General features: G+C 39.6%; 1 protein-coding gene across 2 annotated transcripts in view; it reads right to left on the bottom strand.

Moving 5' to 3' along the window:
• LOC147054647 (protein Aster-B-like) overlaps positions 1–25685 on the bottom strand; it is a 41364-nt gene extending 15679 nt beyond the window's left edge. Inside the window, exons 1-4 of one of the 2 annotated variants that reach the window (XM_085916799.1) lie at positions 25487–25685; positions 22870–22913; positions 6289–6499; positions 2649–2669 (exon numbers count right to left, since the gene is read on the bottom strand). In XM_085916799.1, coding sequence (XP_085772925.1) covers positions 2649–2669; positions 6289–6499; positions 22870–22913; positions 25487–25501 — 291 coding nt within the window. In that variant the 5' untranslated portion in view covers positions 25502–25685. Of the gene's footprint in view, positions 1–1739; positions 1756–2648; positions 2670–6288; positions 6500–22869; positions 22914–25486 lie in introns of those variants that run through there. The other variant, XM_085916798.1, reaches the window with a different exon arrangement.
• Between the last annotated feature and the right edge of the window lie 316 nt (positions 25686–26001).

Genomic DNA, 26001 nt, shown 5'->3' with positions numbered 1-26001 from the left:
TCCAAAGAATCCGCAGAATCAAGCTTTTGTTAATACTGCATTTCGTTAGGTAGACCGTAGCTAATATTTTCTTGGCTTGTGCAAATGCCTGCCGTTAGGTAGACCGTAGCTAATATTTTCATGGCTTGTGCAAATGCCTGCTATAGCAGATTGGTGTTTTCATCTGTGGTTGTAGTAGCAGGTCTTGCATTGTGTCATTTGTCGAGAGCAGACTTGCCATGGATAGAAAAGTAGTAAATACTTTTCAACCTATAATCAATTGACTATGAAGCACTATCAAGACAAGATGTTTATTTTTTGCACATATTCTCTCAATTTGAATTTGATGCCTCCAGCACATTCTATAAAAAGATGGGGCATGAGCGTGTTTACCATTGTGTTACATCATCTGTCTTACTGACAGCAACCAATAAGCGTTTGGAAAATGAGGACATGAATTGTTGAAGCTTTTTTTGGTGAACCATATATATTGACCAGATATCATTTATTCTCTTTCAAATAAATATTCATGCTTCTTAAAGAGGATTATGGCAATTGTAAATACAAATAATAGAGGAAGCTTCATTTTCTGTCGAAAAGCTTTTTACTGGCTGACTGAACAGCAAACCAGGAAAGTGAAAAACAAACACAAACCCATGGTGCCAAATTAAATCTAACAATGATTAGGTGGGTATAATTAGGTGGGTAAATGCAAAAACTAAATATCATGACATTGGTTTATATTGTGATAGAGGATTTTTCCCTATCACCCAGCACTACATGCCTAACGAGAATCTTCATAGTATTCTATTTGGTTCCTACTTGCGACCAAACTTAAGGGGATCTTGACGTGATCTTACAAAAGGTTTTATGGAAGCCAAATTACTAAGACAGGAGACCACCAACAAACAATGCAAAACAATCCCTCTTGCCTTCACCCTTTTGAACTTGGCAGAGAGTATTTATTCCCAGAGGCTACATTATGCTGCATATTGGAACAGTGGAGGCATACAAATAGATCTATCCATTCAGCTGAACCGCTTATCCTCTGCACTGTGATTTGCTAACCAGTCGGCAATTGTGCCACTCAAAGGTACACATACAAATATTGTTGTAATAAATTAAGGGACACACAGAAATAATAATGCAACAAATGCAATTTTTGTCATATTTACGAATTCACTATACATAAAAACAATGAATCTCCTTTGCTCCCTGTTAAGATTAGTTGTTAAAGTGGATTGTTAACAATGTCTTCTGCAACTACGTCAACTCTAAAGCACTAATTGTTAGCTGACATTAGTAGAAGAGATGTGAGTAACATGCTTACAATCCAGTACACTAGACCCAGTCTCTATTTTTATTTGGACACAGAAACATTAAGCCTCATGCTTCATTGTCAAGTAATGTAAAGGCCATAACTTCCATTAATGGATTTGTTTAGTACAGTGAGAAATTCCATGCATCTGTTGCCACCTGTTGCAAACCAGACTTAGAAGTCTGAACAGATATTAAATTTGCACAATCCAGAATTTAATGCCTACTATAAATACAGTATGTTTTGACATAGCCCTCACAGCAACATTATCATACATTTGAAGTTTTGCAAATGATATATATGTAAATGTCTAGTTTGGCATTGCAGTGAGGTGGGAACAGTATTTTGTAAATGAAACGACAAACGGATCGGGGAGACAGATTAGTATCATGCCGCCAGTCTGACAGGCCAAAGTGAGCAAAAGAATACAAGTCATGCTTACTCTCATGATGTGTTGTCTTTCATGCTGGGGAGAGAGTGTACACACAGGGAATAATAATAATAATAATAATAATAATAATAATAAATGGGATTAGGACTTCAAAAGACTTTGGTGGGGGGGTTCAGAAGAGTGTAATTAAATCCAACATTCCTGTTCTTGTGTACGGTGTGGGTTTGATAAAAAAACAACAACAACAGACATTCAAAAAGTGTGTCAAGGAAGGATTTGCACAGCAGCACAGCGGCGCTGTTACTGTTTTACAAACAGGGTTAGTTTGCCATCTAGTGGCATGATTAAAAACTGCCACAGTCAATTCGGCCTGTGAACTTTAATTAAGATACCTCTTGCAATTTTCATTGTAGTGGACCATGTCTGAGTGTTGCATTACAGTTGGAGTTAGTCTTGGTAGGGAAGTATCAAGTGTCATGGAGAATTGGGATATATTTGTTTTGTTGAGTGATTACGTCTCGCGTAAATCCACATATTTTGGTTATTTTTGTTTTACTGACATTTGTAAATGCTCTCAACCGACAAAGTGGAATGTGACAAACGCGCTCACACGCATTGGTTCTATCATAGTGGAATATTATGACTTAGTGCATTTCCAGTAACAATGAGTATATCCTATTGGAACATTATTCCTGCTGCTCCTTCAGCAAATTAATTTAAATTTACCAATCATTCCAATATTGCAGTAGTACATTGCATTCAAGCATGTGTGTTACCAGTAATGTAAATACCATGTACTAAATATCAACTGTTGAATAAAAGTCCATGCTGCTCTTTTATACTTGTGCTATTTATTTTGACTGACATATTTGTTACTGGCAAGTCAGCAACACACAGACAGTGGTAAACAATGAGCACACAAAAACACGTCACATATACAATAGGAAAAGAAGCACTTACGTTATACCAGCTTTGGCTCTTCTGCAGAGGCAAAGAGATAAAGAAAAAGACAGAGAGATTTTGATTATTTAAAGTATGACTTGACTCTATGCGGAGGATGAGAGAAATGACCACCATCTGTGAAAGTCAAACTGTAGCTGGCACTTTTTAATGCGAGCCAGTGAAGAGTTTTTCTTTAAAAAAAAAAAAGACTTACAACAATACAAGGATTTTTGGGGGGTTGCAATGCCTTCTGCAAACTGCATTATCCCATCAAACTGTGCATATATACACCTAACGAGTTGTTCAGTATAATATATTGTACAACATTTTCAGAACAGCAGAGGGCAGCAGAGTGTCTCAACTTTAATCATGTCAATGACAAGTATTTCCAGCCTTATACTGTAATAGTGACCTTCCAATGGGAATCATGCTGCAAGACATCATTCCGGGGAGATACATGGATGAGATGAGGGTAAAATATAGAGGTCCGGTGCATCATAAAAGGAAAGCACTCTTTAAATGATCGCATTTTCTCACAAAAAAAAAATAAAATCAAAATCAAAGAAACATACCCACCGAAACAAAATATTTACAGTTTATTTGTGGTAGTTTTAATATATATTTGCAGCCAAGATGATGAGCGGGTCCATTTGAGCTTTTAAACAAAAAATGTTCATAATGATAATGTGCTAAGTGCTTTTCAGGACAATAGTACATTTTAAAATTTGACAAGCAGTCACTTGTCATTTGCTATAACGCAACACTGCTCACTGCTCGGCGAGGCCTGACTGTGACAATCACAGGGCTAATGTGGACTAATCTGATTTGAAGGTGACAGAGACACAAGAGAGGAATTACTTTAAGGGTTCTGGTTGGATAAAGTGCATGCATGGGTGTATGTGCGTGCGACATGTTTGATGTGGTGAGCGCATGCGACGTTTGACAGCATTAAAACAGGTGGGTGGTGCGTAGTGGGGTGTAGAAAGTAAACGAGACTGCGATAACGTGCATTGGTTTTTGTATGTTCAAAAATAATTGCCTGATCAGTATTAAACATGATGTTCTAATAATATTTAACGGCCATTAGCGTCCAACAGAATCTCATGTGACCAATCCACAATCTTTATGTTCCAGGGAGCTCCAAACTGACCTTTACTGCTGAGATCTATTGACGTCTACATGACTTCATGCATGCTGTGTTTTGTTTGACTTTAGAGCCATAGTTTTATTAAATTTGATTAAATTTCATTATATTATTATTATTTTTATTGCCACAAAAATGGATCAATGTGACACAAAAGCTTTGACATTTATTGAATGCACAATGATAAAATTAAAAGTACTTTTAACTCAGCCTTAAAACTTGAACAATGCTTGATAAGAATTACATGGCCTTTCACAAGAAGGGGAAACACTGACAGCACTGCATTTATCACAGAGGATCTTACAGTGGCAGGTGTACTGAGGAAGTGGGGAGACTAGGGATTGATTGGAGAGGAAGGCCAAAAGGTCAAAAGACATCAAGGAGAGAATGCTTACTTTAATCAGGTTTAGTCTGTCATACTGAAAGAAAATTCAAGAGAAAACAACCAGTGAGTCAAATGAAAAAACAAGTGTTGAAAGAACTAAGAGTGTTATGGAGTTGTCTGCTGCCGTTAAAATACAGCATGACGCAGGCCTGATGTCGATGATGTCACTGATCGGACCAGATCGCATGTGACAGACAGGCCAGCATGATTGTTGGTGTTTGTGCAGGGAGGCATTTGCTGAACATGCTCTTTTATTTGGATTGCATTAGGGTTAGGGTGATCAAGCTCACGTTGCCGGGACGACCTCACGCCATGGCTGGGGTCATGTGACCAGTGCTGACTGCCTTACACGATAGAGGGATTGCGGTTGGGAGGGGGGGGGGGGCGGGGGGTTGTGGACGGCTTAGTTTGAGGCACAGAAGTAGTGATGTAATCATTTGGCATGTGCTTTGTGTGTGTTACAGTGTGTGTGAAGCAGATTGTGCACTGCAGCAAATAGAGCATCACGAGGCAGCCTTAAAACAACCATCTTGTTTATGTAGTCACTGTCTTGTTCATTGCTTGTTTTTACAATATTTTTCAGAAATGGGAGAAAATATTTTAAACTGGGCGAGAAAATCATACCACGGCATTTCACACTTTTGAAATCTGTATTGAGGGAAAGTTCATATTAAACCTACGTATTATGTGAGAAAAAAATAGGGGAAAGAAACAATTTGAATAAATATTACAGCTGATCATTTTTAATTTAAATGTCACATGTTCTCTCGGGGGCGCGAATAGCCCCAGTTTTGGAACTCCTGTCCCAGTATGCAAGTATAATTTGATTTTGCACCAGTAGTCTCAAAAAAGTATCCAAATGCATTTACACTGTGCAGCAAAAACATTTGCCACATCTGCACAATTTAGTGAGCTTCAGTACGAGAGCTGTATTTCAAAACATGCCTTTATCTGCACTGTAAACTACGACCACAATTATAAACAATACATATTGAATTAGTAACTCTTGGAAAGTGTTCATTTTTATTTCTTTTATCTCAGTATATATAGTTCAGCTCTTGCTTCAGTGCTTATTAGATTGTGCAGATGTTCATAAAATGGTGGGTCAATGTGTGTTAATAACATCATCAATCAATTAACAAGGGCTACATTGCAAAGCACTGCAGAGGAAACATGAGGGAATGTAGAGGAGGTGAGCGAGGTGTAATAAGCTGTTGTTCATGTATACAGGATGGAGAAGCAGGCTCGGGTGAGATGTTTCCACAGAGCAGCTCACAAGACAACAGGAGGGACGCAAAGGGGCAGAGGAGGAGTAGGAGGAGCACAGAAACATTTGAAGAACAGAAAGAGTAATGCTTACTTTGGAAAGTCGCTTGTGAGACTAGCATGCAAACAGGAGAAGAACAAAGAAAAACAAAATCAGATAAAAAAGATGACTACAAAGAAATTAACACCAAGAACAAAAAGCAGCTGAAGATAACAGAATTGTTGTCATCAGATGGCGCAAGTTATCATGGGACATGTAGTGGTGGCCAGTAATGCGAAGGGAGAGAGTGCACACTGTGAGTGGATGAATGAAAAAAAAAGAGGACAGTAAATGAAGTTAAAGAGTAGACAGACGATGAGTCCGTGAAGGTGAAATGGCTTCATTAGCATTCATCACAAACAAACTGGAAAATATATTTGCCCTTTGAAACAGTACATCATGGCAACCCCCTTGACACGATGCAAATACTGTACACCCCCTTTGGCCTTCTGAGCAGAACGTACAATAAGATGTATTCGAATTTAGCTTAGTCCATTCAGAACATTATGATAAAACTATAAAACTGTCCACCTGTGGTTGTTTTACTGTCAATAAGCTTGCCTTAAATGATAAATGATCAAGTCACATTTGTTTTTTTACTTTTTTGTGATTTTGTCAGAATCTGGATTTTTTTTTTGTGTGAAAATTAGGTAAGTAGTAAAATAAATAACACAGGTGGAATACATTTAAGTTTCATAAACAGCTCGAGAATTACAGAGACAATTGTTTTGTTTTCCAATTTTTATAATAAGTATTGTATTTTACGTGACTGTCAAAGAATTCTCGGTCTCTAGGGTTCGAAAAAGCAAACGGCGGCACTCACTTTGGAGTTCTTTCCCCCGCTGCGTGCTGACTGCAGTGAGTAGGTCCTCTGGACAACTTGCTCGGGCGTGGAGGGCGACTTGTCCGAGGAGTGGTCCGAGCCCTTCTCCACCATGTTGTCACCTTCCTGGCTCTGTGGTGTGGGAGAGCGCGAGCGTTTGCGCAGGACTGGTGAGCAAGCAGGAGTGCTCTTGTTTGAGTTACTGGCAGTGCTGAAAAGAAAGATGTGGAGGGATGAGAAAAATATTGACAAGAAACATCTGGATCAGTTTGTATTGTCTTTTGAATAATGTTTGTATTACGTATGATATATGAACTGGAATGACAGTGTTGACCCCAATGTATGTTGAACAAATAAGGTACAGTATGAGGGTAAAAATATATCATACTTCAAGTTCAAAACAAAATAATCGGGGTCTGGTAGTAATTATTCTTCTTTTTTGCAAGGATACAATCATGTCAGCACAATTTAAGATTGTGATTGATATATTTTGCTCAACTATTGTGACCAAACACAAAGTCTGCATGTGAGAACACATGTTTTGTACACTATTATTCTCCATGCTGGTGGACAGACAACTACAAATCCAATGTCTTCATGATATTAAGTTATCAACATCAATGGGGTTCCTTCCTAAGAAGAGCTTTGTTGACTTCCATCAATTCAGGCTTAACAGGCTTGAAGCATCATGTGCAACATGCTTAACTGAGGCTAAACTAATACTGGCACCACTAACAACAACAACAACAACAACAGAACAGCAAAATGTACATAACACTGGAAAGATGAGCATCACTACTGTCACTAGCAGTGTGACAGAAACCGATCTGAATTGGAAAATGTAAACTTAAAAGATGAAAATACACTGATTCAAACTGTTTTCAAATTATATTGTGAAATGACAACAAGAAAATCATTGCATCATATCTTAGCAGGGATTATTATCAAGCCGAAAGTCACACACAAATCTGTTTCCTGCCATGAGAAATCAATGTTGAAAGAAAACTTCCACTCTATGATGGTTTTGACATAACATTAGTCCGTGTACTTCTCCATGTACTGTACTTTTAGGATGCATTCAAATATAAATATATACACACACCTAAATCTAGATTTCTTTTACGCGGACTTTGGGGTCCAGAATTTGGAAACTGTGTTAACCCCGACAGCGTGTTTACAGAAAATCAAGCATGAAGGGGTCCTTTATTACGTTAATTTGGTAGGTCAGGCATGTTGTTGGGCAGCAGAAGGGGTCCGTTTGGCGTCCGTCACCCACACACATCAAAGTCTGTTGAGAGACTCTTTTATTCAAAGAGAAGCAATACAAAGATTACAATATCAGGCGGATTGATAAAATCATTTTGATGCTATATGAATTAGATGGAAGAGAAAATAAAGCAGCCACTTATTCTACTGCAGTGTCAAGCCACACTCTGACTTGTGACTGTGTGGATGAGGCGCTTCCGCAAACGTCCCCCTTTCCAAATCAAAAACAATACTAGCTTTCCGTAACACAGTAATAAAGCACCCGTAAAGATCAAACAACCCGACTTATGATCAAACACCCTTGAAAATGTATCTGACAAAAAGAAATTATGGTCCATGACCAAACCATGTTAGACAGAAAGTCGCGTAGGATCGAAGCAAGTAAAATTGAGATTTAGGTGTATCCACGTCCTTCAAAACAAGTACAAATTTAGACACTCCCTTTATTTACTTCGTGTCGTATAGTACAGTATAGTATCGGTACATGAATGAAATCCAACAGGGCCAATTTCTTCAATTTAAATGCCGCATTAATTCTTTTATGAAGGCAAACGTTTTTAAACAGCTCCAGTAGTAGCTCGTTTGTGCAAGAGCACCCAATGAGCATATATACATGCTCACAACGAACAATGGACTCAGGAAGTGATGAGCCCAGTGATGAGCTCACCAGGTCAGGTAACTCGGCGTGGCATTATGCAAGCCAATTTCCCACTAGCAGCAGAGGTCCGCTGCTTGAAGCCATGCATTACTGATACCCTGTTCAGTGTCTCATGGAGAACAATGTGGGCAGCTTCTGTGGCTGATGTTGAAAAGTAAGGATGTCAAAGAGGCTTTACATCTGTACAAGTCAAGGGGAGATAATACAGGCCTGCTTCTCTGTGGCAAGTCCATTTTAGGATTAGCAAACACCTTTGCTGTTTGCTGGATGATCATGTTCTGGTCACTGAGTATTTGCAATGTTGATTAGTGTACACTGACTTGGTTTGGAGTAGAAAATATTTCATTGTATATTTGTAGAATAACAGAACATTTCTCCTGTATACCTGCACTGACCAATTAAATGTAATACAAATTATTCTTGTTCCTTATCCGATAAATTACCTTTCTCTTATAGCATGACTGAGATCCAGGGCAAAGGGCAATGTCAATAAAAGTATGCTTGGATGAGTTTCATGTGAAATAATTTGCAAAAGAGTCATTTCCACTGTGGATCTATCTATAGACAGTATAAATAAAATTAAATTACATCTAGAACCCTGACCTCAACCCCAGCAAACACGTGTGATGAACATAAACATGAAGAATATAAACATCCAGTATAGTGTTACAATTTAACAACATTATCCATTAAAAATTGATCTTAACAAAATCTGCACACTTCTACTACTGTTACTTCAATTACAGAAAATCTGTGCAGGTCTTCATGAGTTGCCCGCAGCAAACTGATCAGAAATCAATTTTGGTATAATCAGAGAGATGCTTCAAAGCACAGCCGATACTGGAATTGGTACTGGTATGATCAATTCCCAGGCTTGCCGGTACTGTACAGCTGCAATAATTTGCTGGCCTACAGACTGAGGTCTATATTTAGTTCCAGTAATAAGGAGGAGTGTGGACAAATGGTTGAACAATGAAAAAGCTATACTGAGCACTGCCCACAACGACGCACTTGACACAAATCTCAATTTCGAGTGAAGATCACTATAGCAACAGTGGTTTAAATATTCAGTGTGTGACTAAATATACTCTTCTGGACTGCTGCCCGAGCAGAAATTACAGCAGGAAAACAAAGTGACTTGGTCTCTGAAAATCTAAACACTTGTTTCTTAAACTATTACATAACTAATCCATGCCCTGAAATATTCAGAAGTCTAACAGGGTAATGTAAAACACACTACTCTAGGTTTTTGCAACATTGGGTACACCTGCATGATATCTATCCATCCATTGTCAGTCTATCAACACATGCGTAGTACTTAAAACTATAATTGGAGTCAACACGGGAAATAACATGCCTCATTATAAAGACAAGTGGATTTATTGGTTTATGTTGGGAACACAATCATTCAAAACTATCTTTGCAACCATGTCTGCTGCATGTACACAAGTACAGTGAGCATACAAATACTGCCAATCCGTATTGGGGTTTGTTTATCAGACCACTCGACTCATCTGCATGCCCTGCGCTGAACTGCACACAGGCAGCAGAGGGATTTTCCGGTGTCAATCACCATTTCGCTTGTCACACTCATCCCAGATTGGTCAAGAAAGCAAAAGGAAAACAAGCATGCTGCTTGTGCTACTTTGTTACAGTCATTCCTCTAAATAAGCTCTAAAGCTCTTAAATCCGACGAGCTCAAGCGGTCCAAACGTTCTATTCTACAATGCCCTCAGATTTCCGGACCTTTCTAAGAGGGGGTGCTTGTTTTCATGGTTTTGCTGACCCCTAGAAAAAAAGAAAAGTCTGGCAAAAGTCTCTTCATCCTCTCTTGTGGCTGTGGGGCACAATGCTTAGCATCACATACACACAGATGAAAAACAAGCAGACATAAACATGAGCATGCATGTGCACATTTGAATGCACGGATTGTGCATGTTGCATAACTATCTATATCATCCACCACTCATCCAATCCAAAATGCACTGCGGTTCGCCATACCCCTGGTGAAAGACTCGGTCCCTCAACATGTCGCCGTAACACCCCTCGAGGCAGCGACAGCCCTCGTTGGCCACGCCGACACACTCAAACACCACCATGTCTTCGTAGATGAGCCCCAGCAATGAGTTGTTCACCCAGCGAATCATCCCACCACGGATGGTGCTCTCCTCGCTACCACCTTTTGTCTTTCCAAGAGAACGGAAGGAAACTAGCGCGCAGGGAGGAAAGATGGACGACGAGGCAGCCAGAGAGATTTTCTTTAGCAGGCTTAGGGGTACTGATCTTCCCCGGCCAGCTCTGATCTCCTAATAACCAGCTTACATCGCCCTTAACGCCTGCTGTCAAAGCAGAGACTCTGGGGGTCTGAGGAGCAGGCTGCCCTCCATCCTAAATAGCACATGTTGATTTAGCCTCTCGGGAATCTCATCGGCTGCACATGGAGGCAGGTGATTCCCAGCACTAACCTGGTCGTAGCCATGTAGAGAGCCGTGAGATTAGCCCTTTTCAAGCGGCTTCATTCATGCAGCGGCATTGGCATGAGAAGAGGAGGAGGAGGGCGAGGGGGAGAGAAGGGGATAACAGAGAGGAGGGTGGATCGGTGCCAGATCATGCCAGAAGAAATGGACAAAAAACAAGCAGGAGGAAATATGGCGGCAGTGGAAGGAAGATACAAAAAAAAGAAAAAGAAAAAATGCACTGGCAGTCTTGTCTCGTTTTATCCTTTGCTCTCTTCTCGTTTGTCTAGTTGAGACTGATAGGCTCCGTTGAGCAAGCTTCTATGTTTCGGTCTCATTCTTCCTTTTCTTGGCTCCTCCACCCACTGGATCATCGGTTCGATTGCAGCATTTGCAAGTACTCAAGCTAGGCTTTTCTGTTGTGATTTCTGCTCACCGTCAAATGCGACGGATGGCTGTATCGAACGAGAATGACAATCACTCTCTCTCTCTCTTTCTCGCTCTCTGGTTGCATTCCACCTCTTCCTGTGGCTGCTGCTACAGGGAGCCTGCTGCATGCTCAATTATTCATGTGCTTCATGAATGGAGAAGCTGACATCACCGGCATTCAGGTCACTTTACATTCTGAGCTCCCTCTAAATCTCACAAAAGGTCACTTCTTGCTTTGAGGTGACACCCACGTGGACCAGTTTCCTTTTCTCATTGTAAATGATGGATTTACAAGCAGCCCATGATAAAGATTGAAAGCAGTCAATCAACCCTTTAAAAGGACACTCACTGTGAAATACAGTACATTGAGAATTGAAAAAAGACCAATGCCAGAGAACAATGCAGGTCATTTATATTTTGTCAACACTTGATGGAAATTAATTGGGTAGGACATGGAACAAGAAAGACTCAATGATAAAGTCAATAAACTGATAAAAGGTGTGGGTCTGCATTTGTTCAAGCCAGAGTTCATATTTATATGACAGTGTACCTGAGATGCATTTTTCTCATATTTTTCTTTTGTCTCGGAACAATACATGAACTATAATGAGAAAATGAAGACATCATGCACCTATTCAAAAAGTGATTATATGATTGATTAGATGTAATGCCTCAGTTAATTCACACTAAACATTGTGCACACCAAGTCTTTAAATATGGCACCTCAAATTTCCACTTCCATTTCACTGCACCCAAAATAACATTATATATAAATTTGCTGTAATTACTTTCACTATGATATTCGATACCACTTGTAGGCAGACAAATCTGTATTGCGACATAATGCACATAAAGCAGACAATTAAGTACAGAGAGCAGTTGCGTGCAACAGCACCAAAGAGAAAACTGTTGATAAAGATTTTACCATTGCCCTGAAATAACGACCTGATGCCATAAGACAAGAAAAAGTTAACTTTATAGCAATAACGATAGAGTTAGCTACCAAGTACATGATGCTCTTAAGGTGTTTCCATTTTTTTGAGGAAGCAGTTTTGAAGGGAGAGTTAACTCATTGGAGAGTTGCTTGTCACATATTGAGCTTCATACAAACACACACACGTGCACACACACACAAGCACATACGCACACACGCACGCACCTAAACACACGCGCACACACACACTTATAAAATGCCCATGAGGTGAGACTCTGGAAAGACTTGACCCCACCAAAATGGCTGACTCAATGGGAACGCTGAACAGAGGAATGCTGCGAAAACAAAAAGGAGGAAGCTGGTCCACTGAGCCGAACCACTCTGTGCCCACATGAGCCTGCATTAGCACACAGCAACTGACCTTATTTGGACCAACTGTTGGTGCAGAAACAGGAGGCTATAATGACCACACATCAACAAAGTATGATTGCACACCATAGTAACTTACTGTAATTATTGACTGAGAATAATGGAGTTTTTTTCATATTTATTATATTTTATATTAAGGCACTTTTGTTATTCACGTAATATTGGTGCACACCAGTGAAACCAAACGACTTTGATTTTGCGGCATAATATCGTATTAATAGTATAGGAAAACAAAATACAAATATGGAAAGAAACCACAGTACGTGATGTGTTTTTGCTTTTTTGCTGGTGTGAATGGTGGTATGAAGAAGTGGCTTATTGTTTGTGTGAAGTTAACCACTCCCTCTATCTCGTCAGTGCATGCTGCTGATTGCAGAAACTGACAAATTTTCTGTACAACAGATTCATGACATACAGTTAGTTATAGGGAAGGAAACAAACATGGTAACAAATGCATCCATCAGATTAAAGGGAGCGTGTGCTTTTTAGCGACTTGGCAACACTAATGGACCGACGCCTGGCTAACTGGGAAAAGTCTGACTGCGTCTTGGTCGTGCAGTTACCATGGCAGCCGGTCAAGCCATTCATGTTTTCCGTCACTTGAACTGTTCCCAACTAGAGGGGAGTATAAGTGTGTGTGTGTGTGTGTGTGTGTGTGTGTGTGTGTGTGTGTGTGTGGTGAGAGGATGATGCTGCATTTGCTTTCACACTTGATTAGCTGATTACAACCAGTTTAAGCACACTTTGCTGTGTGGACCAGCCAGGTTGGGTTCAAGCCATGTAAAAAGTTTTTATAGTTTGATGTATTTGCTAACTAAGCATTGAGAAATCACTTTGCCATTACATTTTTCAGTTGAATTAGTCAATTTAAAGCAAATTTAAAGCCAAGTGTTTCACCTCATCATTATGTTTATGAGTCATTATTTTTTAGAGAAGTTGACAGGATGGAAGGTTTTGGTTAAGAGCTTGGTTTTAAACTAAACAATGTCATTTGAATTCAGGAGCAAAACTCACCCTGGAGAGGTTATCTAAGGACCTGAAGATGGGTCAGAAGGGACATGGAGTTAGGAAATGGATTAAAGCCCAGAGGGACTCACCCGCTGCCATCTGCAGATTGAAACTGAAAGATGGCTCAGTGACACTGTTTCAGGAGGGGATTAAAAAATATAATAATAAAAAGGCAGAAATATCTCTTGTGTGAATCTATTTGCAGCTAATACAAATTAGAATTGTTCAACTAGAAGTGCAGGAAGTCTACATTCTTGCAAGAGATATTCAATCAAGACTTTAAATTGTATTTTTTGGCTGCATTTATTCTAATTCCAATGTGAATGAATCTGAAAGAAATTTGAGAATAAACATGTCTTTTTCTCGTCTAATTAGAGGTTTGCTTCACAAAATTTCATTCAAATTACACTTCTATCTAATCTACCAGGAAACTAACCCGGAGCAAATTTGGACAAGGAACTAACTAACCAAAACGTAACATCGAGGGATGGAACAAATGACATCTTCATCTATACTTAATCCCAATAATATACTAATGATGGATGGATGTGCATACATCTGGTGCTTCCGCTCTGCTAATTTAGAACTACCTCTTCCATCATAAGGCACTGACCTAACACCCCTCTGTCTTTCATAGAGACTGCAGTCGGAAATACAACATTGATAATCTGGCCATCATCCATCTTGTCCTCTATAACAGCAAAAATAGGGAAAAAAATTCTGATATTTGGGACTGAGAGGACAGTGCGACGGTGATGACAAATAGCAGGTGGGTATAATGCAATGGGGGTAGCACAGTAGCGATCCAAGTATAAAAAAAAAAAACGTCAGGAAAAGATGAACAGCGGCAGTCAAGAAGCAAAATATATTCCTTCGGTTGTCCTCTTTTGCTGCGGAGACCCTGAGGGGAAACTGGAAATCCGCTGTGGCCCAGTCTGCCGATGCAGTACTTTATCTTTAAAGCGGCACTACGTTACTAGCATCCCATTTGAGTCGAGTCTCACTGGTTGTGCTTTTGTTGTTGTTGTGAACATCTTTCAAATGTGCATCTCATAGTGAACTTAATCAGCACTTTCTTACTTGAGTAGCCAAACTACAGTCCTCATATGGAGGGGTCTTTTGTTTCTTGCCAAATTTTTGAATACTGACAAGCTTCAGACGTGTGGGGGCTACAATTAGAAATGAGTTGGAAATAGATCAGAGAGGCCGTTTGGAGAAAACACGCCTGAGGATGTTTCTGGTTTTCTTGTGAGGATCTGAAGCCTCTGCGTACATCAGGGGAAGTTTCCAAATGTTTTTGATGTTTTGCTTGACGACAGCACTCACAAGAGCACACACAATTGTATCATGTATGTATATGCACAGAGTGGTATGTTTCAACAGAAGGCGGCTGAAGAAGAAGCGGAACAATGGTTAACATTAACTTCATGCACAAATTTGATTTTTCCAGTGAACAGTCGAGGATGTACACTCGCTGCCAGTCAACTGGGTTCGGCTCTTAAACACCTGCGACCCTAATGAGAATAAGCAGTATGGAAAATGGATGGAATAAATATGTAAGAAAAACATGTACTGTGTAAAAATGCAGCGGCAGTAAAGATGCACATTTCAGTGAACAGCATTGTGTGTGTGTGTGTGTGTGTGTGTGTGTGTGTGTGTGTGTGTGTGTGTGTGTGTGTGTGAGCGTGTGCCTGTGGACTGAAGTCACCATCCAGTGCAAAAATCAACGTTGGGGCACTCCCAAATGCACATCTCTCGCTCTCTGCCTTTCACTCTGTCTCACTCTCTGTCCCTCGGTATCGCTCGCTCTCCCTTTTGCTCTCTCTCTCTTTCCGTCCCTCTCAGGGCATACTAGTTACATAACCTGCATTAATATTTCTAATTAAAATCTAACAAAAGACATTCCTTTTCACAAATGCAACTAAATCCTAATTGGAATAGTTTCCTATAAAGTGCACTCATGACAATGTTAAGAATAGGAGCAGGCTATACGCAGGAGGTCATTATTATTTTAATCCCCGACTCTGCTTTTCCATCAACAAACACAATGCTGAAAAGTAGGTTTTTGGCATTATTGATGTTGTGATACAGTCTATTGTTATTAATTAATATGAAGCAAAGGAAGGCCTTTTCACAGTTGGCCATGCACACTGCCTTGTGGTGCACACCGAAAAAAATGCATATGATGCATTGATATGATGAATTTCTTTTTGCATGCTTCTGCAAGAATGCACAAGGACATGCTTTTGATAACGTCTCACTTTCACTTCAGTAAAATATGATATCATAGATATTTCCCAATGCACAAATATCCCCAAGACTCATTCATGCTTATTGCTGTATCAGGACTATCATTCTCTGACCTGAATTGTGAACAAGTTCAATTTCCAGGTGTAAATCTTCCACTAACATGACGTTTGCATTAGTGTCTGAGAGTGAGGATGACGTGAGATACAGCTGGATTTGGTCCAACTACAAAGTTCTGCACGTACATCTTCAAGATCTTACACAACAGTGTGACGGCCAGACAGGTCAGCTTCCATGTTCAGTATAAAAAGCAAAAGGATGCTAACAGATGGTGCTTCAACTCGTGACTATCAGGGTGATTAAGGGATGGCAGACTAAAGTCTAACAGTGTACAATGGATGCCCGAGACACACAAATCATCAGGAACACAGAGTTTGCTGACACAACACAATCAATCTCATTAAGCTCATCAAGTCTTGAGTAGTCACCAAAGAACCAAGCGGGATGCACGTTGCCGAAACAGCTCTCACTTTTGGTTTTGTCTCGCTCCCCCTGCAGTGCTCTGTAATTTGTCTAAAAATACCACGCAAAGAAGAGGAGGAGGAGGAGCGTAAACAAACAAGTGGAGGAGATGATGAAAGAAAGGAGGGCAGCTGGAAAAAAAAAAAAGGATTGCACGCAGCGAGCGAAGGCGGGAAGTTAGCCACCTGGACGTGGATACGTGCGCCCATGTGAGGGATGACGGAGAGCATGTGCCTGGCCCTATTATTATTTTATTTTTTTTCAGCCACGTGAGCGCCTCTCCTCAGCTGCTCTGTGCTCAAATTGAGCCCACCAGAGGGGAGCAGAGCGAGGTCACCACTGTCTCAGCCTGAAAACAAACACACGAGTCCACACTGGATGCATGTCGGCTCGAACACATATGTATGCGCCTTACGACATGCATTGTGTTTAATTATCTCATCAGTCTCGCACGATACTGCATCACAGGTGTTAACCCATTTAACCACCACTGGAGTCTAGACTATGTCTGCGCTCGTCTTTGCAATCACAACTGCTTCAAATGTGCACAATTGCAATGAGTCCATACAGTATAAGAGACATGTTCTCCATTCTCATTTTTGCACCTTACCAGGCGAGCTTGAAGCTTTTCATCAGTACAGCGAGGTGTGTCTAATGTCCATAGCATGTTGTGGGCACCAGGCTGCCCGCTGATGCCGCTGCATGCTGACTGACAGCCTCCTCCACAATCCTCACCTCCCATGCACGCAACCAAAGCAAAGCCACAGTCTTCCAGACAGGACGGATGTTTTTTTGGGGGCTGACCAAAGGATTTGCCTCGCTCCCTGTTACATTCTGTGCCGCAGTGCTGTGCGCTTGTGCCAAAAATTCACATTCTTTTTTTGGGAGTTTTCCCTGAAGAGAAGCAGGTGAGCCAGGAGTGCGACGATGCGATCTACAGCATGAAGAGAAAGAGTTAAGAACGGCACAGAAAAGCAAACACGGTTGATCCTTCTAACATCCGAGTCTCTGACTGAGAGCGTTTCCACTTTGCTGGCTCAAACTCTCCCCCCATGGCTCCCTCAGCCACTGCCTCTGCAGATGAAAGCTGCACTTGCTGTGCTCACAGTGAGCAGGCGCGAGATAACTCCCCTCCCCCTCCCCTAACACCCCTTCCCGTTCTGTCTCTGTCCACTTCCCTAGATGGCTCCCTTTCGCTTCTTTGCAAGATAAGCCCGGCTGACCCGGAGTGCAGGACGGCATCGCTGATTGTAGCCGTTGGCCATCCCATCCTCCATGCTAAGTATGAGAAGGCTATTTAGAGCGGGACCTGCTGCAATTTTTCTCTTTCGTCTTGAGCTTCAGCCTTGCCCTGTGTCAGGCGACAGCATTCATCATCTAATGTGATTCTAACCAAAATGTACAGAGCTGTGCATTTTTTTAATTCAAATACTCCAACAAACATTTTACTCCTGAGCACTCCATCTCTAATCAAATCATCAACTATAGCGTCATGTTTAGCAAGCTATATTTGAAAGGGATTAACCTTTACAGCACCGCAGTTACACTGTCAAATCAAGCAGTGCTTGTTTAATCTGCAAGGTCACAGGAGTCAAAGAGCAATGAGCCAAAGACTTCAAGAGAAGTTGTCATCCCCCCCCCCCCCCCAAAATAAAAATAACAAGACCGTACTGGGTGACAGAGCAACATGTTCTTGTGGTTCCATACTCCAAACAAATTACGCTTCATTAACCAATAATGAAGCTAATGCATCAATACTAATTGGTGCTTAGTGAAATAAAGTTGAAGTCTATTTGAGGAACTATTTCAAATGTTACCATTGGTTGATATTGCGAGTAATAAGTGTTTCAGTGGTTAGATTTCTTTTGCTTTGTATGTAAAGTAAAATTTTGAATTTTATGAGGGTTGATGGTGAGCTAGTGCCTATTCCAGCTGATTTAGCAAAGGGCATCATACACCCAAAAAAAAAAAAAAAAAAAGAGTGCATTGCATGGCAACAACAGGTAGTGCACGAGCTGTTGATTCAGTCACAACTTGTTTGCTGGCTAAAGAAGAGGCGATCGCAAATCAGATAGCCGCAGCTTGCTACAGTAGTTGGCATACACCCAGAGAGCATTATACTGCTTAATATGACAAAAGATTACAAGCAGAAGTTCTGAACTTTCATTTACCCCCCCAATCCATTGCTTGCTAACGACTAAGGATGGTTTTATTTGTTTTGAACCTTCACTGTGATAAGTTTTAGCCACAAATACCAACATGAATCGTTCTACCATTGCCCATTTAAACACAGGACCCAATGTGTAACTCTTCAAGAAAGTTGTGGAAAAAAAAAAAAACTCACTTTTTTTAAACGTTATTATCATCCACCCTTTTTCTACACTACCTGTCATTCGATTTAAGGGACTATCCCAGTTGACTTTGAACGAGAGGCAGGGTACAGCCTGGATTAATCACCAACCAATCGCAGTACACAACTTTGATAAAATTAAGCATCTATGAGTCAATTATTCTTTCCTATTGTCAGTTAAGATAATTTACAACGCAAGTAGCATCCCTAATCAGATTGTACCACAATATGATCCAGTTACTTGAGTATAACAAATAGGAAGGAGAGACAGTGAAAGACTTTCCAGCCCACGTCAGATCAGAACAGACACGAGGCCCCTGTCACATTCTATTGTTAGTCAACGGAGAGACAGCGGGGAGAAGAAAGCGAGGAAAAAGCAGGACAAGATGGCAGTGCAACGCAGCAAGAGCTTTCAGCTAGAGCACAGTACGTCGTCTCACACAGAGTCCATCTGGTGTCCACCACGTCGTGGTGTTAGCGCTAGCCAAGCAAAAGAGAAAATACATCCTCCAAAGGTGCACTTGCTGACAGTCCTAATTCATGACTCAGTCCTCTAACAAGCGGAACATCCTAAACTAGATGTATTACTAAAGAGACTGTAGAGAGGACGTATAAATCTACAAAAATTAACAAAATCAGGCAGACACTGTGACATTTAATAAACTTGCAAAAATACATTGTTTTAAATATATATGAAGGAATATGAATCTTAAAACGTGTTTGTATTGGTTGGCTTTTGTCAAGTATGTTGTGCAGTATGCTAGTTACTAGTCTGCATGTTGGAGAGAAACACCGTGGTGCTGAATGGACAGCTCCACATCAGAAAAGTCAACGAGTCACGTCATTGTATTTTTCCCCCTCATTGATGCCCCCTGCTGGCTAATTTACAATGACGTTTTGTTGAAACCCATTCATGAGTTTATTCTTGGTACAGTTTGGAGTCGATACCACCTATCTTCAGTGTGGTACATCCTGGACTAGGTACAAATGTATATAAAGATTGAAATCTTAAAGTGTGGAGTGGAGAATGAAAGATTTTTCAAGAAAAACTGGACACCATCTCAAAATTCTTTGCAGATAGCCTCATGGCTAAATCGTGGCTGCATAACGAAAGATGGCACGATGATGCTGATGCATGACATAGTCAAACTAAAGTAACGCTTCATGATAAGGTCTAGCCCCATATAAATGCCATAGTCAGATCCAGACAGCCTGCTGTGTGAGTGCCATGTGTTGCATGAATAAAAGAACAAAGCACTAACATTAAAGCTCTTATTTTAAAAGCGGACTTCCTTCCATTCCCTGGTTTAGCAGCAGCGGCAAACACGATGAAAATAGACTCAATAAACCCCTATCGCATACTCATCGTAATTATAATGCAAAGACGAATGGGGAGGGGAAGAGGAGGTGAACTTCGGGATTATCAAGATTATTACAGACAACACAATGGAGATAGAATGTTATATAGTAATATGATGAAACAATAACCGCATTTCCACACACAGAGGCTGGACCGTTTGTTTACTTAACAGCAATATTGTAACTAACAGGTAACTGTCAAGGGAAGAGCGTTCATTAGAGGATATGTGCATTGTATAATGCATTATTATTATTTTTATTATTATTAATAACAATAATAATATTAATATGATTATTAAATCACTAAACAAAAGTAAATTAGACTACCAGACAGTTTAAGATTAATGCCAATCTGTTTCCGGAATTCACGAGAACATATTTTTTTAAAATATTTTTGTGATGTGTTTGCCAACATTTAAAAGAAGTCCCAATGCATCTATACTATATTCTTTTTTTATGTCTTCAGTCTAGATATGTGCACATATATGCGTGTGGCAATATAATTGATGCTTTACTGTCTTTGTTTACCTGCCAGATCCAACAGATGGAAATGAGTGACTAGACCAGCCTATTATGGTCTTTGTTCTGCATAATTAATTGTATTGTTGTAAAAGGTGGTGATTGATAAATAAATGTACCAACTGAAACTAAAAATATACATATATATGTAAATATGTATTTGTGTTAAGTTGTTTTAGTTTTGCACATTGAGAATAAGATGATGTACAAATATACTAGACTTAAAAGAAGGTAAGAGGTTGAATTCAATGTATACGATTGTGTGGGTGTGTTTACAGGCTGCCTATACCAAGCCGCACAATGCCATTGCCACTTGTTTACATTTTTTACCTGCGGCTCAAGCTCTTATGCAGCACATCCGTGAGTCATCGCATCATGACCTTGAGCTCCTCCAATTCGCCCCGACACTGTTAGAAAAAGCGACACAAACGGGATCAGCTTCCCGATTGCCTCCAGATCTAAAACTTCATCCCAGAGCTTTAATCGTATGAGTTCCACAATATTTATTTTTTAATTCATATGCAGCATGTAATATGCACGTTTAGTTTAATGTCCTGAGATTAAGCACACTAACTAAGTGATCAGCAATAGTATATGGGAATTTAATTTAGAAACTACTGAAAATTAATTTGGAACTTTGTCACAAAATATTGTAAGGCCTTTTGTTGAAAAAGTAATATATTTCATTTTTGAGGCCAAATTATGTTTACATTAAAATTGTTAATGTTATTTTAAAGTTTAATGGTAAATTAAAATGACATATATGTCACAAGGGTTAGTGCGAGGATTGAGGCATATTTCCAGGAATAAAATCCACATCATACTCGCAGGGCGCAGAGTGGTAATCAATGGGTAATCATTGTTCCATCAATTTGATGACCGCTATTTTCACAGACTGGTGTATAAGTTTACTTTGAAATCAAACCAAATATAACCAAAATTCATAATATGCATAACTTTACATTACATTAACATATGAGCATGATCGGGGACCAACGTCATCATAGTATATAACGGTGGTATAGAAGTAGAACGATCAATCATATTCCAAAAGTTGATGGAATACAGGCCGGGATGGAGAAATATTGACCAACTCCACTGTAACGTCACTGCCCACTGGACAATCGGTACTTGCTGCCACAGTGACAACCCTGATTACAACATATATCACACACTGATACGAGTCCGAAGCTTCCGGGCCACATTTGGACATTTGTCTGCTATTTGGATGTAAAAATGTGCCGAGAACTTAATGCAAAGTCATGAAGAAGCACAAGCACTGACTTTTAACTTTGGCTTTATCTGGTTGCTATGCCATTATCACCCACAAAGCACAAGGAACTGACAAGGACACCTCTTGAGCTATTTTGAATCTCGTGAATGATCCACGTCACTTGTGAAAACAAAGCAACAAGGCCTCACAACTTTCAAGCATTTCAGTCTGCATAGCCTTCACACTGAAAGGAAAAAAAAAATATCACATTGCATAAATTGGATGAATGTAGGATTTGTATGTGCTGTTCAAAAGATGGGCTGCTCAAAAGTTGCCAAACCGGTGCTAGCTCTGCAAAAACAACACCACAGGTACATAGGAGTCTATTTTGCCTGTGTTATGCTGATTGAACATCTTGTATTTTGCCATTTTCACTACCTGGATGTTTCAGTTCAGTGTAAAATTAGCTCACTTCAAAATGTTGGTTATTGACAAGAAAAAACAAAAACGAGTGGAAATGTAAGCAACTAAAGCATAGAACGTTCATGACATCCTGACCTTCAATCCAACATATCTTATACAAAGCGATGTTATTTATAACATTGTTAAACAGTTTGCTGGTCTCAAATGTTGAAGTCTTTGACATCTGACATCATTTTGCATGGTGAATAAAAGTGCGATTAATGTGCAAACAGGTAACAATGATACCTTAAAACAGTGGTTCTCAAACTTTCTGCTTTTAATACAACAACAACATAAAATTACTCAGCTCAGTACCGCTAATAAGTGCCTCTATCATGATCAACATTACAATACAGTAGCATAGTGGCCCAAGTTCTTAACATTGTGCTTTATCATAGGAAAATAAAAACTTTACTTCAATTATAAATCAATCAAAATGTATTGTATCAATGTTAAAAAATTGCCTCTAGATAAAATTGTTCAAACCGTTCCTAAAGATAAATCAGAATTGACTGACTACCATGGAAAGGGCATGAATGTAAAATAAATTCCACGAGCTTGTTGGATATTAAACTGTAGCGTTCCCTCTGACGGTGGGCCGGCATACAGTATAGTCCAGCACGTCATAACCATAATTTAAGTTTTTAAAGAGTAATAAATGCTTCAAGTAGAATATTTTTTCCCTCATGGCATCACCTTTTTATATGAGGAGTATCATTTATAGCCTACCTTTGAGGTTTCCATATCAGTTTCTTCCACTTCTTTTGCTTGGCCTATCAGTGAGGGTACAGAAAAGGAAGTGAGAGGCCTTGGTATAAAATCATATTTGTGTAAACATAATGAGAAACTAGTCTTCGTGTGTATACTGTATAATATTAGTACAGTTGAACAAAGGGATCGCAAATTCTTTGATTAAGATACGGCTAAAAGCCTTTTCATATTGTGACATTCTTCACCACATTTTCAGTGATGTTGCCAGAGGAACAAGACACATTTTCCATCATTTCTGAGTCAGACCTCACACACAATGACATGCATTTGTGTGTTTAATCGCATGTAGCGTACAAAGTGACACAGCCCCTTTCACTCCAGTGGCACTGACTCAATAATAGGCGCCCACATGCGTCATGAATCACTGTGATCACAAGCCCACAAATGCTCCTTCACCTATTCCTTCCATGTATTCTTTGCAGTCGAACTTGACCTAGACATTGGATGCTACAGTCATTGATGTGTCACTATCTTCTGCTTGCCATTCGAGCTTAATATGTGAATAATAAGTGGTGTGTGGTTACTTGAAAATAGGCCTGGAGGAGGAGGATATTTTGTGACCAAATTATTTACACGGCAGAGGCAAGCTACGTTATTGATGAAGACATTGGAGCATCTGCGGGCTACATTAATCATGTTAGTGATGAAGGATGACCCTAACATGTAACTTTAGTTAATGCACATGTTGTGGCACAAATGCATCACAGAGGATAAATCATCCACTCTGTAAAAACGCTAAAGACCCGGTAAAGAAAATGTCTTTCATGTGATTCGGACTATTTAAGTTTCATTGCTATGGATAACCAGTCGGATAGGAGCATTCACGATTCATGGAATTGCCAATGATAAGATGCGATACGATTCTCCCATCTCCTGCGATACGGTGCGATACAGTACGATTTAATTTTAAAACAATGCAATCCAGTGCGATACGATACGATGCAACTGCATCTTACAAGTCGTATCGATTTTCCGATGCATATCGGTGAATCTTCCCAACCCTAGTGTGTATATGCAAAGTAAAAGTGCATTAACCCGTGGCCTGTGCAGAAAACATTAGTGTAATCAGCATTTACTCATAAACATAAAGACAATGTGAAATATACAGTGAGTCACCCGAGGCTTTGAGATGACTCAGCAGTGGATGCCTGAATGCACACACGGGCCATTAATAAAGTGCATGTGAAATACATATGCATGTGCATTGGAGATTTTTTTTAAAGCAGTAAGTAGTAACTACAAGAGAACGAGTGTATACTTCATTTCTAACTGACACCGTGCCACAAATAAAAATGAACGCTGCCTATATTTAAGATAAATGCAACTACATAAAAGAAGCAATTTACTAGAAATGGGTATGATATAGGGCTGCGTGATGTTGGAAAAACATGCCCTATGGGTGTTGAAAGTGGTGACATCAAAATTAGGATATTTAACGTTACAGAAATGATATTTTTATGATTGGCAGGAAGAAATAGATAAATGTTTCTATGTGGCAAAGTAAGGTTCAATGTATTCTTAGATATTAATTAATTCTAATAACTTACATGTATATGTATACAGTTATTTAGTGTTACGACATATTGTACATTCAAGGTTGCATCTGATTGGGCAAAGTCAGATAAAAACATACAATTCCAGATGGAAATAAGTGCATGTCTCTGTGATATGCACATTTTTTATATATATTGTGCAGCCAAAGTAGGATATACATTGATTGATCATTTTTATTCAAAAGAATTATATAAGATTGTTTTTATCAATAAAACTAGTAAGAATGGATTTTACTACAGAAAGCAGCAGAGGAAGTAAATCAATGAGGTCAACTTGTTTGCTGCGTTTACTGACAGCAGAACAAATGTGGGTTTAACAGAAGTAAAATGTTGTTCGCTTGCATTTCCCCAACATACTACTACGCTATGTGGAAACAAACAGACATTTGGTGCAAAACCAGTTTAAACAAAAACAAAATAAACTAAACATTTGATGTTAAAGTCTTTCTACTGATGATGGAAATTGTGGTTGTTTCATTGTAGGTCACACTTGTATAGAAACAAGCTAACTAGAAAAGATCCTCCCCAGTCCTCATTTCAATGCACATATACAGACTCGTAATCGTGTGATGATAAACGATTCTCTTGCGTTTTATTTTTTTAGAATTCCAATTTATTCTATTTTCCAGATGCATGTGAGAAATTGTTCATTCATCATATATTGATCATATATTGTAGCAATACATTCCAGGATGATTTAATGCCCAGAGTTAGTTTACATAATCCCCCCCTACAAAAAAAGAAAGAATTCACATCTTATATACCTAAACAGTAAATCTGAGCAAATGCACCTCAGAGGTTTTTTTTTAAACCAACCTTATCTAAAGCGTAATCAGGTTGATCTACATAGTTTGCCAGTGAAGCCAAAATGGACATTTAATTCAGCAGAATAAAACTCGTTGGCCAACAAACATGTAATTTAACGTCATGCAACTTTTGCAATAGTAGGATTTGAGTAACTCATAAGATATCAACACTGGAAAGGGTTACCGATGCACCAAGGAACAAAAATCCAATCTAACCTTCTGTTTGTGCATGGTGAACAGGTGGACACCATCCTGGCCTCTCTTCTCGCTCTCATGGCCTCTCTTCAATCACTTCAATTCTGCTCTTTTGTTGTCACTTGTCCGGGAAAACATCACCAAGCCTCATTCCAGCCCGTCGCTGCCTCCACAAGCAAAAATCAGCTCACATTTGGCGACAAGTCCGAGAAGTGATTCACCTGTTTCTACTAAATGGACTGCTAAAGAAGCCAGAAGATGTCCAGACAGCAAGGATACTCTGTCTCAGCACAAACACATCCTCAAAAACCTGTTCTTGTTGTCTTAAATTAGTCATTAATTTAGTCCAAAATAAACATCTGACATAAGAGTTTAAAAAAAGAAATAGCCTTTTTTTTTTTTGCTCAGGCGTCGCACAGCCTCGTTTCCAAACTCATCAGTTCAAATGTGAGCCGCTGAGGCATGGATGAGCAGTCGCACGAGGGAGGACGTCTCAAGGATGCGAGTGTTCTGATTGGCTGGCTGGCTATGGTGTG

Source organism: Syngnathus leptorhynchus, chromosome 7 (genome assembly GCF_054491065.1).
Source record: "Syngnathus leptorhynchus isolate UIUO chromosome 7, UIUO_Slep, whole genome shotgun sequence".
Lineage (NCBI taxonomy): Eukaryota > Metazoa > Chordata > Actinopteri > Syngnathiformes > Syngnathidae > Syngnathus > Syngnathus leptorhynchus.
Note: the sequence above shows the minus strand (reverse complement) of the source record. Positions and strands in the feature narration are given on the sequence as shown.